At 56.0% G+C, this 14,257-nt stretch overlaps 1 protein-coding gene across 2 annotated transcripts in view; it reads left to right on the top strand.

Annotated features, from left to right (window-relative positions):
• The window catches only part of ROR2 (receptor tyrosine kinase like orphan receptor 2), a 171,716-nt gene extending 162,959 nt beyond the window's left edge, over window positions 1-8,757 (top strand). The window contains exons 6-9 of one of the 2 annotated variants that reach the window (XR_014139909.1): window positions 443-757; window positions 1,862-2,073; window positions 4,849-5,051; window positions 6,379-6,516. Coding sequence is in view for 1 of the 2 variants with exons in the window: in XM_081802754.1 (XP_081658880.1) it covers window positions 443-757; window positions 1,862-2,107; window positions 4,849-5,051; window positions 6,379-7,824 (2,210 nt within the window). In the remaining variant the exon portion in view is untranslated. Of the gene's footprint in view, window positions 1-442; window positions 758-1,861; window positions 2,108-4,848; window positions 5,052-6,378 lie in introns of both variants that reach the window. The other variant, XM_081802754.1, reaches the window with a different exon arrangement.
• The last annotated feature ends 5,500 nt before the right edge of the window (window positions 8,758-14,257 follow it).

The following is a 14,257-nucleotide window of genomic DNA, read 5'->3' as shown; positions in this document are numbered from 1 at the left end:
CCCATTGCTCTACCTACAGCCCATTGCTTGCCGAGCCCAGTTCCTAGCAGGGCCTTAGGAAGTGGCTTTTGGGTCTGAAATCCGAATCTTCCCATGATGGAAGAAGCATCTAGCCGGATGAGATCTTGGGCCTGGTTTTTCCTTCTCTCTTGTTCCACTTGTGATGTTTGTAAGTGAAGCCCTGGGACCAGGGACTTTCTATGTCCCGTGTAAATCAGGGCAGCCCCTGCTCCCTGGGGGCCTGCTTGTGTGAGAGGACAGGGCGGAGGGTTGGGGGGCCCTGGGGGGAGGGGGAGGGGCCCGGGCAGGCGAGGGACACCTGGCTGCGGATGGGGCGAGGCGCACCAGGTGCGGCGGGGGCGTGGGAGGGGGGCTCGGGCGGAGTTTAGGGCCCCAGGGCAGGTGCCCGCCCGCCCTGACGCCCGTCTCACCGCCCCCGCAGCGGCCTTCACCATGATCGGCACCTCCACGCACCTGTCCGACCAGTGTTCACAGTTCGCCATCCCGTCCTTCTGCCACTTCGTGTTCCCGCTGTGCGACGCGCGCTCCCGGGCGCCCAAGCCCCGCGAGCTGTGCCGGGACGAGTGCGAGGTGCTGGAGAGCGACCTGTGCCGCCAGGAGTACCGCATCGCGCGCTCCAACCCGCTCATCCTCATGCGGCTGCAGCTGCCCAAGTGCGAGGCGCTGCCCCTGCCCGAGAGCCCGGACGCGGCCAACTGCATGCGCATCGGCATCCCCGCCGAGAGGCTGGGCCGCTGTGAGTCCCTGCTGGCCGCGGCCGCGGCTGCTCCAGCCCCGTGGGGCGGTCGCGGGGGCTTTGGGGTCCTCCCGCTGCGGGCGCGCAGCCGCTGGGCACCTGCTGCCTTAGGGACTGGCGTGAGTCCCCACGTCGGTGGGCTTCAGACTCCGCTCCTCTAAGGTGGGCGGCAGCTGCGTGCCCGCTGCAAAAGGCTGTTAGCAGCGTGAGCAGAGGCAGGGCCAGCTTCCACGCTTGCCCTGGGGTCCCTGATGCATCTCTCCTCTCTGACGAGGTCAGGGTTGCTGCCCCTTGAAGGGGAACGCGGGGCGGGGGGCGGCACCCAGGGAAGAGACCGGCTTTCTCCCAGGCTCGGGACTCTCTTCACTTCTCTGGTGAGGCTGGGGCTTCTCAGAGCCCACAGACCTCCTTACTGGGGCAGTCAGAGCCTGGCCTCTGGGCTCCTGGCTCGCGTCCGGATCTCGGCTGCAGGGCCCACTCCAGGTGGCCTTGGACACGTTGCCTAAATACCAGTTTCCTCATACTGCACGGGGATAATAACTGCCAACCTCAGAAGATGGAATGTAGATTAAATGAGTTTATCTTTAGAAGGTGCTCAGAATGGTGCCCGCTCACGGTAAGCTCCCCCAAACTGCTGTTGAACACACTCGCGCCCCGGGTCTGGCTCCGAGAGGGGCCTGGGATTCTGCCGTGGGCCGCGGAGATGCACGTGGTACCCTCCCTGGGCAGCAAGCGGGTGTCTGAGGTCGCGGGTTGACCTCCTCGTTCTGCAGTGGAGGTGCCTCGCGGGCCCCAGGGGTGCTCTCACGATCGTGGTCTAACTTCGGATGGGTTTTCTTCCCCGCTTGTGTCCCCGGATGCCCCCACGCCCCGCAAACTTAACTGGTGGGCTTGGGGCTGCGTGAAGTCATTGCTTTTAAATGCCGCTTTTCTTGGAAGTCAAATCGTTTGGTCTTCTGGAAATTCCAGTGTGGGTACATGCAGGCAAAGTGGTGGTGGGGTTCCTTTCTGGGAGAGTTGGAGAGGGGTGCTCTGGGCCCCCGCTCCCCAGGAGGGCTGCTGCCCCTTCACGGTCGGGCCCCCTCACGCATCTTTCTCTCGCAGACCATCAGTGCTACAACGGTTCGGGCATGGATTACAGAGGGACGGCGAGCACCACCAAGTCGGGGCACCAGTGCCAGCCGTGGGCCCTGCAGTTGCCCCACAGCCACCACCTGTCCAGCGCAGACTTCCCCGAGCTCGGAGGGGGGCATGCCTACTGCCGCAACCCCGGAGGGCAGATGGAGGGCCCCTGGTGCTTCACGCAGAATAAAAACGTACGCATGGAACTGTGTGACGTACCCTCTTGTAGTATGTATTCTCTCTCTCTCTTTTTTTTTAAAGCATTAACTGTTGCGTGCACTTTGTGATGGCTCGGGGCCCCAGGGTGCTGGTGGCTCCAGCACCTCCCCCATTACTGGTTTTAAGGAAAGCCGTTGCCTGTTCTAGAAGTACTCCCTGGCCAGGACGGGACGTTTCAAACTAGAGAAAAGTCTGAGGAGTCATGTGCATCTCACCCGAAATTTCACCACGCGGTGGAGACTGCTGTTTAGGTTTTGGGGCCCCTCCGCCAGCCCTTTTCCTGTGTGTGGTCCTGGGATGGTCACTCAGGCATCTGGTTTCTCCATCAACGTTGTCCCGTAATGTTTCCCAATGTTGGTGAACGTGCTTCCTGCCGCGGCCACAGCCCTCGGCCTGGCACCTGGCACTGGGGACATGACCCCTCCGGCCCTCCCTTGCCTCCTGCTGCACCAGCTTGCACGGGTGGACGAGGCAGAGCGAGGAAGAACAGAACTTCAGTCTTGTAACCAGTTTCCCCGCAAAGTCTTTGTTAAACTACGAACAGGAGCAGAGAGTGCAATTAAGGGTTGCAAACTTTACAAGCGTTCCTATTTCTATATGGGGACCATTTACCTTTTGCCAGTTCCCGCTGGCCTGGGTCCCCGAGAGAAGGTTGGCTGCCTTCTGAGTCTTACATTTTGGACCCTGGAGGGAGTGGGTTGCTGGAACAGTACCGAGAACAGATGGATGAGGAGAGATTAAGGGTGAAGCAAAGCCAGGCTCGCCATCCCCCCGCCAACCTCCTCCTGGTGGCCCCGGGCCGGGCGAGCCTCCACCTGCAGATGCGAGCTGTGGAAACTGGCATCCCTTACCTCGTGGGAGTAGAATTGGGCAGTTCCAAATTTGCCGCTCCTCTCAACTCAGCACAGATCTTAACACGGATCTTTAAGAATGTGTGTTCACTGCAGGACTAAATTTTAAGAACGAGCATGTCCGGAGATTATCATAAAGCTACTTCATGGAATGCTACAGTTTTCTAAAAAAATTTCCTGCAAGGAAGGATGTCCATGATGACCTGTTAGGGAAAGGACGTTGTGGGGGAATAGCTGTGTTATCCCTGCTTGCTTTTCCTCCCTCCAGCCCCCTCTGTCTGCATCCCCCCTCCCTTCCCTTCTCTGTCTCTTTCTTTGTAAAGGAAAGGTGTGTGCCTGTGTGTGGGAGCTCACATAGGCACCTACCTGTTATGGAGGAAGTTTTGGAACGATACACACCAAACTTTTAGCCGTGATTTCCCATGGCCTACAGAAATGTTAAAACAGAATATGCTTTCACAATGAGCAGTTATTACCTTTGTAATTAAAAATAAATCAGAACATTAAAAATACGTATGCTATTTGATCTGGCAGTTCTAGGAATATCTTATATTGCAAAAAGCTTTGCGCTTCGAGGGCAGAAATGCTAAGCATTTGTATTGCGGGCTCGCTTTTAGCAGCTAGGTAAGAAGCAGGCTGATTGCTCCCAGCAGGGGTCAGATGATGACCGAGACACATCCGTAATGGGCATTGCATGCGGCTCCCGGGGAATGCCTGGAGCTGTCTCTTCCTTGTGGAACCTTGTCTCAGATGTATTCTTCTGCTACAAAACCAGCAGTCGGGAAATAATGGAAGCTATGATTGCATTTAAAAGGAATTCTATTTAAAATTCTATGCTAAAGAACTCTGTGAAACTATTGCTTCTGTATGTCAAGATAGCTGAAGGTTGTTTATTTCATGCTCACCTTAAACTGGACATAGAGAATCGGGCCAACACCAGCCTATTAACAGTGGTATAGTCCTTGGTAAATGGGCCATTAGGCATAGTCACTGTGCTATAACGTTGCAGTTGTTAATAAGCGTGGTCTCTGTTGGTGATTTTTGAAAAGATAATGATGAAATAAATGGTTGCACAGATGTTTGGACGGCGCTCAGATCTCTGACCTGGACCTGAGGGGCATGGAATCTCCCCAGAGAAATGACCCAGAGCCTCCACTGCCCCTGAGGCTTCTAGAACATCTGCCTCAAGGGTGGGGCCAGGGGGGTTCTCTGGTGTTACGTGATTTCATCTGCAGCAGGGTGCGGGGGGGTGGCGTGGGGCTGTTGGATCAGACAGGCAGACACTGCGTTTGGGACAGTGCTGCGGCCCAGCATGCCCCCTCTGCCTGTCTGGGAGTCCTGTAGAGGGAGACAGAGAATTGCCTCTTACTGTGAAAATCGTAAAGCTATCTAGAAGCTTCAATCTGGACATCTTACCGCCGCATTTCCTCTCACGCTTATGGCCCTGGGGCATATAACTGCCTTGGGTCAAACTCACTGGCTACCAGTGGTCTTTTAAATCAAATGCATTTTGAATTAGTATCTTAAATGAGTATGTGTTCATTATACACAAAATGTGGAAAAACCTAAAATGTTGCAGGAAGGGTCTTTTCTCATCCCAATACCTTGGTTATTATTACTGTAAGAGCCTTAGCGTTGGTGGGTTTTTTGAGCCGTGTGTTCCAATTGATTCCTTGGGGGCGGTTTTGGATTGTGTCTCCCAGATGTGTAGTGGGAGGTGTGTTTTTCAGTATGTTACCCTTTCTTAGGTTTGGCGTGCCATTTCGCCCCTTTGTGCAACTCATGGGACCGTCCCCTTGTGCTTGAACATTGCAGTTGGGGGAGGGAGTGGACTGGTGGAGAACTTGGAGTTGGAAGGGGGGATGGTTTTTAAAACATTGTGAACCTTGCTGTTCACAGGTCCCCAGCACAGCAGCAGGATGGGAATTCTGTACATATTGGTTCCGAGCATCGCGATTCCCTTGGTCATCGCATGCCTTTTCTTCTTGGTCTGCATGTGCCGGAACAAGCAGAAGGCCTCTGCGTCCACACCTCAGCGGCGGCAGCTGATGGCCTCGCCCAGCCAGGATGTGGAAATGCCTCTCATCAGCCAGCACAAGCAGGTCTCCTGCACCTCCAGACGAAGCCCCGACCTGGAGATCTCTTGCCCCCGCCCACCCCTGCGTTCGGGTTCTTGACTTACTCGATACACGACACCTAACCATCTTGAACTGCCCTTTGTTTTCCCGCATCTTCTCTAAGACATGTCAGGACATTGTGTCCTTAGAAAGGAAGTGGTAGGCGTGTTGGAATCCCCCGTCCCAGAGTCTAGGCTTCTCCCTCCACCCAGACCGGTGCAGTAGTCCAAAGGCGTCGTCCTGCATCTGCGGGGCTGCCGCTCTCCCCACAGGAAAAGGGCTCGGGTTGGTCTACTGCGCAAGGGCCCGGCTGTCTCTTGTAGGGGATGGGGGCCTGTTTCCTGGTCAGTTTGGAGTTGGGTTGGTTTTGCTTTGCTTTGCTTTTCAGGGAAGGGTGGAGCTGCAGACTTAGAGTGGAGGTAGGATAGGCCACCCCCTCCCCCACCCCGAGAGCTCTTAGGACAGCAAGAACACCCCAAGATACGGCACAGAAGAGAGTCTGTCCCGGCCTGCTGGGCTTACGGGAAGGGGCATTTACATTACTTGCAAGCTTTGGGGGAAAATCAGTCCTGTCTGGGCTCTGAAGGGGATCTTCAAGGTGGTCGGGGGAGAGTGGACTCGGCTCTGTAGCCAGAAGTCGCTGCGTGTTTGCTGGGGGCTGTGGGGGTCGAGGGGGAGGAGATGCAGGACCCCCCGCATCCGGGAGCCTCTGAGCAGGACCGTGCAGGACACACAGAAGAGGCGGGAAGTTCGGATTGATTTCACCCTGTGGTGCTTCTGTCACAATGTATCTAATCAAGAAGAAGCATTGAGATAGGCCCACTGAGGAACAGCTGGGAAAAAGCCAGCCTAGGCTCCAAAAGTGGCAGGAATCGGGGGAAGCGCACGGCAGGGTTCAAGAGAAACACGGTGGTGGGGGACGCAGCTGGGAGAGTCCCGGGGAGCCTCCGGGACAGTGGAGCACAGCGTGGCTGTGTGTGTGTGTGTGTGTGTGTGTGTGCTTGAGTGTGAGCAAGCGTGCACTCACACCCTGCGATGGTGTCTCAGGAGTATTTGCGGGACATACTTTGCAGCCTGGTTGGGACCCGTTGAAGTTTTTCAGGCAGCCTCACGGTGTAGGAGCATGTTTCAGAGCAGAGAGTGGGGTGCAGGGCAGGCTGAGCCTGGGGTGGGCAGGACTGGGGGTCCTCTGCTGGGCTGTGCTAGCGGGCGGCCCTGGGACTGCCCTCCGGGCTCCCCTCCCAGCTGCCCGGCTTGTCCTTCCCCTGCTGTGGGAACAGAAGTGTTTCACTGGGGCTTTTCTTGTTGGCAGGCCAAGCTCAAGGAGATCAGCTTGTCGTCGGTGAGGTTCATGGAGGAGCTCGGGGAGGACCGGTTTGGGAAGGTCTACAAAGGCCACCTGTTTGGCCCGGCCCCGGGGGAGCAGAGCCAGGCCGTGGCCATCAAGACACTGAAGGACAAAGCGGAGGGGCCGCTGCGGGAGGAGTTCCGGCATGAGGCCATGCTGCGGGCTCGGCTGCAGCACCCCAACATAGTCTGCCTGCTGGGGGTGGTGACCAAGGAGCAGCCGCTCAGCATGGTGTTCAGCTACTGCTCGCACGGGGACCTCCACGAGTTCCTGGTCATGCGCTCGCCGCACTCGGACGTGGGCAGCACGGACGACGACCGCACGGTGAAGTCCGCCCTGGAGCCCCCCGACTTCGTGCACGTCGTGACGCAGATCGCCTCGGGCATGGAGTACCTGTCCAGCCACCACGTGGTCCACAAGGACCTGGCCACCCGCAACGTCCTCGTGTATGACAAGCTGAGCGTGAAGATCTCGGACCTGGGGCTGTTCCGCGAGGTGTACTCGGCCGACTACTACAAGCTGATGGGGAGCGCACTGCTGCCCATCCGCTGGATGTCCCCCGAGGCCATCACGTACGGCAAGTTCTCCGTGGACTCGGACATCTGGTCGTACGGCGTGGTCCTGTGGGAGGTCTTCAGCTACGGCCTGCAGCCCTACTGCGGCCACTCGAACCAGGACGTGGTGGACATGGTCCGCGGCCGGCAGGTGCTGCCTTGCCCGGACGACTGCCCCGCCTGGGCGTACGCCCTGATGATCGAGTGCTGGCACGAGGTCCCCAGCCGGCGGCCCCGCTTCAAGGACATCCACAGCAGGCTCCGGGCCTGGGGCAACCTGTCCACCTACAACAGCTCGGCGCAGACCTCGGGGGCCAGCAACGCCACGCAGACCAGCTCCCTGAGCACCAGCCCCGTCAGCAACGTCAGCAACGCCCGCTACGGGGGCCCCAAGCAGAAGGCCCAGCCCTTCCCGCAGCCCCCGTTCATCCCCATCAAAGGCCAGATCAGGCCCATGGTGCCCCCTCCCCAGCTCTACATCCCCGTCAATGGGTACCAGCCAGTGCCGGCCTATGGGGCCTACCTGCCCAACTTCTACCCGGTCCAGATCCCCATGCCGATGGCCCCGCAGCAGGTGCCTGCCCAGGTGGTCGCCAAGCCTGGCTCCCACCACAGCGGGAGCAGCTCCACCAGCACTGGCTACGTCACCACCGCGCCCTCCAGCACGTCCATGGCTGACAGGGCAGCCCTGCTCCCGGAGGCCACCGAGGACGCGCACAACGCCCCGGGGGACGCGGCCCAGAGCCCCGTGCAGGAAGCGGAGGAGGCGGAGGACGGCTCTGTCCCGGAGACCGAGCTGCTGGGGGACAACGACACTCTGCAGGTGGACGAGGCCGAGGTCCAGCTGGAGGCCTGAGGGGCACGGGGCCGCCGGGCACTCGGGGGGGCTTGAGCGCCGGGCGCCGGGCCGGGGGCGCTGGTGTGCGCGCTCACGGTGCGACGTCTACTCCTCTGTGGCCCTCCGGTGCGCAGAGCTGCCGACCGGGCCCCTGGTGCTTGGAGGGCCTGGGCAGGTGGGGGTGGGGGCCCAGCAGGATGCACGGTGGCCCCCCGCGCTGCCCGCATTTCCTGAGGGACATGGGCAGTGAGCGGCGCCTGCGCTTTGCAGGAAAGCAGGTGCCGTCTTCCCTCCACCTTGCGTCTGGATCGGATGTGGGGCAGCTTTGAGATTCCCGGCGGCTGGCCTGTTTGAGGATGGAGGAGACGTGCCTTTACCTTGCCGCCCCCGCCAGGGACAGTCTCCCTGCCGCCACCACCGCCCAGGATTCACGGGAACAGGATGCTGGCTCCCTCCAGGGTCCCGTGAGCACGGGGCTTCTGAGACGGGAGTTCTCCGTGCCTTCCGTGAAAATGTGCCTTAAAAGAAACCAATGCGATTTTGTATTTTTTTGTGAAATGATTTTAATTATCCTGCATGTGTATTTTGCCCACTTTTCTGGAATTCAGGGGAAAGCGTTTCTTGGGGTTGGAATGTTAGGAGCACTGTTGTACAGAGCACAGTATTGTTATTTTGTTTCTTTAGAATCATGTACAGACCTGAAATGTAATTTATATGGTTGTGTATGCCATTTTCACTGAAGTATTGTGAGCTTAAGTAATTTAACTGTTTACGTTACCCACTTTGGGACGCCACCTGATTGTATTTTGGTTTGCTTGTGTTCGTACCAGATGTAGGCGAGGTCCGTTCATTTCAGAGCTGGTGGGAGAGAAGGCTCACAGGCCGCACACCGAGAGATCTCACTTGTAACTCCCATACCTGGTGTATCCAATAAAGTGAAACAGAACTTTGGGTCGGCTCTCTGCAGGGTATGAGCACGTCAGGCAGCCGAGGCGCCGCGTGACCGAACAGCGATGGCGTGGGCCGCGTGCTTGCCGTGGGCTTGGGGGTCTCGTCCGGGACCCGCGACTCCGTCTTGAGTGTGGATCTACACTGGCGGGCAAATGATGGAAACACGCCCCATTGCTTCTCTGTTAGGGTCTCAGAGGTGAATTCGTTGCAGATGATGTGAAGTTGGTCTTTGGTTTTAACCTCCCTCCTCTGAGGTCCCAGGGCCCCTGACAGTTTCGGACCTGGAGCCCGGCCCTGGAGCAGGGCTGGGGTCTCGAGAGGCCGTGAACGCGAATGGGCCACCTTCACCACCCGCCCAGGGCCGCCTGTGTCTCTGCTCCCCTGGCACTTCATCTGAACCCCGGGCACCCCAGGGGCCGGGGCTCCCCTGCAACACAGCCTAAGCGGGGAGAGACCCAGAGGAGCTCCTGCCGGCAGCAAGGCCCCCAGCGCCAGCCGAGGAGTCTGCTGGTGCTGACTGGAGGGGGCCCACGGCACTGGGGCCGGCTCTGCTCCCAGGCAGGTCGTGGGGGGCGGAGGGGGCCGAGAGTGCGCGTTCCTGTGCGAGATTCTTACAGGTGCCCAGCTGGTGCTGATGCTTCTGCGCTCAGGGTCCTGGGCGAACCACCCACGCCCAGCACTGACGATCCTGATCATGTAGGACCTCAGGTCATCCTGAACCTCAGGGCTGGCCCGTGCGCCCCTCGCCCAAGGCTTTGGCGTAATGCTGCTCACGCGTATAGCTGCATAGGCCGATAAAGAACCCACATGTCTGAATGTGTATCCTGAAACCGGGGGGACTCTCCTGTGCTTGGCAGAGGAAGCAGCGTGATCGGGGTCGGGACGGGAGCCCCCCGGAGGCCCGCTCCTGGCCAGGGTGGGCCACGCTGCATAGTTGAAGAGCTCGGGGTTAAATGGAGCTACTTCTCATTTCCACTGATCGGAAAGAGGAACTTAATCTTATCTCTCATTTGGTGCACCTGATGGTTTAACCGTTGGGTTGGCACCTGAGAGTGGAAAATGGGAACTAGCCACCTGGCTGCCCTCTCCGCGGGCACGGCCACCGCCTCGGCTTACCACCCGGACAGGGACCCGGGGATCCTGTTCGCAGCACCGTGCAGTCCCCGGCAGAAGTCCTGCAGAAACGTTTGCAGGGTTTTTTGCAGAGCGGGAGAGGTTTTGATCTGGGGGATTTTGCTCTCTGGCTCAATATAGCACTTGTTTGCTGCAGATCATTCTGTGAAGTCCTGCATCTGCAGGAAGATCACTCCGTTTCTTCTTTTTTTTTTTTTTTTAAGATTTTTATTTATTTTTTGACAGAGAGAGAGAGAGAGACAGCGAGAGAGGGAACACAAGCAGGGGGAGTGGGAGAGGGAGAAGCAGGCTTCCCTGCCGAGCAAGGAACCCGATGCGGGACTTGATCCCAGGACCCTGGGATCATGACCTGAGCCGAAGGCAGACGCTAAACAGCTGAGCCACCCAGGCGCCCCTGATCACTCCGTTTCTGAAGCTCGTTGAACCGTGACTTCGTCGGGATGCTCCCGAACAACGGACCTCAGAGCCGAGTGGCAGGGCTCAGATCAGCACCACGCAAGCCGTCCCCCGGCCGCGTGCCCTGTCCACCCCACGGAGGGAGACTGCCACCACTCCTGAGCGGCTCAGGTAAGTGTAATTAGTTTAATGGAGCCACACGAAGGCACCAATAGCATTTGCAGTCCTGCTGTTTTTTGATAAACGAGCCCGATTGAAACAGTCTGTCAGAGCAGAGGCTAGCTTTTCTGTACTAATTTTGGAGAGTTTGGCTAAATGCCCACCGTATACAGCAGCTCCCCCTCCGCAGCCAGGAAGCTTCTGGCCTTTCTCCACACGGAAGCGTTGGTTAAATAGCCTCCCTTTGCATTTAGGTTCATCCTCGAAATTCAGTGTTGGTGTCTATTTGGGGGTGACTTTGTTAAAACGGATCTTACACAGACGTCGTTCCTGTGCGAGATTCTTACAGGAACGTTTAAAACCTTTCCTGAGGTGAGCTTTTACGAAGGAGGTTGTGTCCAAGTGAACTGAGGTCAGGGTCCCATCTGGAAACCTCACCACCACGAGTCAGGGTGAGCTTGGCAAGGTCCGTGCTGCTCCCACCTCGCCCCCTCCTCCCCCTCATCAGTCACCCAAGTAGTGGAGACTAAGGACTTGCTGGCCTGGAGCTTCGGGAGCACACAGCGATTGGCGCTTGAAACAGGAGTGACGCTCTGTCTAGCTGGAGGGAGCGTGGATGGAGCCCAGCTGTCACTCCGACAGAGAAGGACATGAGCCCGGGCTCATGGGTTCACGCTTCAGACAGCCCCGCTGTTCCAATACTGTGTTTCTTTTCCGCTTTGGTTTCACTCAATTACTGCACAGTGAATACCTTTCTCACCCTGGTGAGACCCACAGCATTTTGTAACAGGGACGTCGTTCTGGGCTCCAGAGAAGGCACTTGCCTTTCCTTCAGGTTAAGATCTTGAGGCTCCCTCAGTCTCCCCTGGACTATCACTTTTTTTTTTTTTTTAGCAACTTCATTGTGCTGTAATTTACTCCCATAAAGTTCAGCCACTCCAAGTGTACAATTCAGTGATTTTCAGTAAATTTGCAGAGTGTGCAGACTTCACCCTAACCTAATTTTAGAACATTTCTCTGCCCTCACACAGATCCTTCATGCTTGTCAGCCCTGAGCTATCTGCTCTGTTTTCTGTCTCAGTGGATTTGCCTTTTCTGGACATTTTATGTAAATGGAATTATACAATATGTAGCATTTTGCTTCTGGCTTCTTTCAGTGAACAAAACGAGATTCATCCATCTTGTAGTGCATTACCAGAAGTTCATTTTATTGCTGCATAGTATTCCATTATATGGATACACTGTATTTGTTTATTCCTTCATGTGTCCATGGACGTTTGAAATTCTTCAGTTTTTGGATATTCTGAATACTGCTGCTATGAACATTTGCACAGGTTCATATGTGGACACGGGTTTTCATTTCTCTCAGGTAGGTTCCTAGGAGGGGAATTGCTGGGTCATAGGGTAAATCAGTGATCTTTCTAAGAAATTTCCCAAACTCTTCTCCAAAGAGGCTGCACCATTTTACCTTCCCACCAGCAAACACTGATGACTAAAATTTCAACGCCTCTTCGCCAGCCTCGTTATCTTCAGTTTGTTTTGTTTTCCTTGGCTTTAATGAGAACCATCCACTTTCAAGAATATTAAAAGAAAGCATCACTTAGATGAAAGAAAGGGTTGAAGGTACAGGGAAAGTCCTGTGGATGGTGTATCGGGTCCCCCCAAACACCCTTCACTTATGTGTTCATATGGTCGTTCCACAAATACTTCTCAAACGTGTCTTGTTGGCTGGATTCAGTGGTGAACCGGACAGGAAGCATTCCCACTTTCTCAGGAGGAAAGTTACTAAACAAGAAATACTGTGAGAACAGGCTAAGTCTTCCCGGGGTACAGTCCCTGCCATTTGATGATGCCTTGTGCAGAACCCAGCTGGGGCGACCGACGAGGGTCCCTCAGGTATCATTAGATCGGGTCCCTGCATTTGCAAGTAATGAAGGACAGAAGCCTCCCCCTCCATCACGAGCACACTGGAGGGTGGGTGCCCACCGTCTTCCAGAGCTTGTGAAGACTGTAGGTTCCTGGGATCTCTCTGTGGAGGCTCCGCTTCCGTCTAGAGGCCCCAGCATTCCCTGGATCTCAGAACACGGTGGCAGGGCCCTATCCTGGGGCCCCAGGCCCCCCAGACCTGCCTGTGAATGTGGTGGGGAAGTCACATCTTTATTTTCACTAACCTCTCAGTGAAAGGTAACATTTCCTCCTACCATAAATGTAGGGAAAACCCAAGAAGTATTCTTCGCACTCACGGCTGGCTGCTAGTGAGACTTGTGTCTTCTCCCGAACCTCTGCCGTGTGGCAAATGCCCCAACGTTTGGTCTCGCTCACGACTGCTCCAAGATTATACCCATCAGCAGGCCTGCTGCAGAATCCTGTAACTGAGTGAATACAGGAACATGTGTATCCCATCCTAACTTGGTTTTAAGAAATGCTTTATCATTTCAATATAGATGTTTTCTGTATAATTGGAGTGTTTCATTTTCTGCATTAAAAGGGACCCAAGTGCAAAGGGGTCTGTCTGTGGTGCAGAAAAGATTAGGGGCCTGTCCTTATGGCTCCTCTCCCGAGACCACCGCACCATGCCCCATGCCCGGTCCTCCCAGGAGGTCCTCCTCCGCCTGCCTGGGCTGCCTGTCCCCAGACCCCAGGCCAGCCTCTCCGACACTTGCCTTTCCCTCGGCTGCTTTGACCCGGGCCAGAGGGAGGAGGAGGTGAGGGCGCACCGTGACCGGGCCTCCATGGTCCTACTCTCTCAAGCTGATGCCAAGGCGCATGTCAAGGAAACCCAGCGCGAAGAAGCAGGAGCTGAATAGGAGCGCAAAATGGCTCTGCAATTTTTTTTGCAATCATCAGAGTTGTTGCCTTTTCACATCTGTGCTCACAGGCTCCTGTGGTAGAATAGATGTTCAGTGTGCGCCCCCCTGTCCCTGGAGGGGGCAGAGGAGCTTCGGGCTCCTGGAGGCTCCATCTGCAAGGTCCCTGTCTCACATGGAGAGCTTGGCTTTTCCTTTTCTCGCAGGTAAATGTTCTTGGAGTTTTAATTACTATCCAACAAGAGTACATTTCTAGTTACTTCAAATAGCCCTCCGTGTGGATTTCCTTAGCATAAGAGAAACGTCATGGTGTGCAGTGATCTAAGAAGACCTGAGTTGATTCTGTGGGTCCTAGAAACATGCATATTCAGGGCATTTATTCTCTTAATAAGTTTCATTAACTTGATTATACCTGGGGGGGGGGGGCATTTTTTGCTAAAAGAACGAAGCATGGAGACCTGATATGAGGAAGGAAAACAAGAGTGCTTAGTGGAAAGCTCTGCTCTGGATCTACGACCATTAACACGGTTACCCCAAGCATGTGTGGATCGAACTGTGGGTGACACGTTCTGTCCCACCTGCAATGGGCCACAGAAACCACACAAGACAGGCCCCAAGCTGACCCGAGGCGAGATCATTAGATTATTCGGTGACAAACGCTGGTGGCAGCCTGCAGCTGCCCCCACTGGAGCGAGCGGGTCAGGCAAAGAACCGGGGGGCTCCAGCAGATGGACCCTGAAGCCACACACGTCCTTGAATTGTGTGTGACGCAAGTGACACACAGTCTGTCCTTCATCACTTGCAAAGACACAATACTCGGTTGTCTGAAGAAGACCCAGCAGCCTGGAGGGTGACTCCTTGCAAGGCAGGACGGGGCAGTCTAAATAATCTGGTCGTTACTCACCAAATGTGCCTCTAAGAAATAACTGTGACCAGGAAGCCTCTAAAAAGGTTTGTCTTCCAAGTTCCTTTCCTTGTGACCAGTGACGGCTCTTCCCCTCGCT

The sequence above is a fragment of the Leptonychotes weddellii genome, chromosome 14 (assembly GCF_054177405.1).
Source record: "Leptonychotes weddellii isolate Sample4059 chromosome 14, ASM5417740v2, whole genome shotgun sequence".
NCBI lineage: Eukaryota > Metazoa > Chordata > Mammalia > Carnivora > Phocidae > Leptonychotes > Leptonychotes weddellii.
Note: the sequence above shows the minus strand (reverse complement) of the source record. Positions and strands in the feature narration are given on the sequence as shown.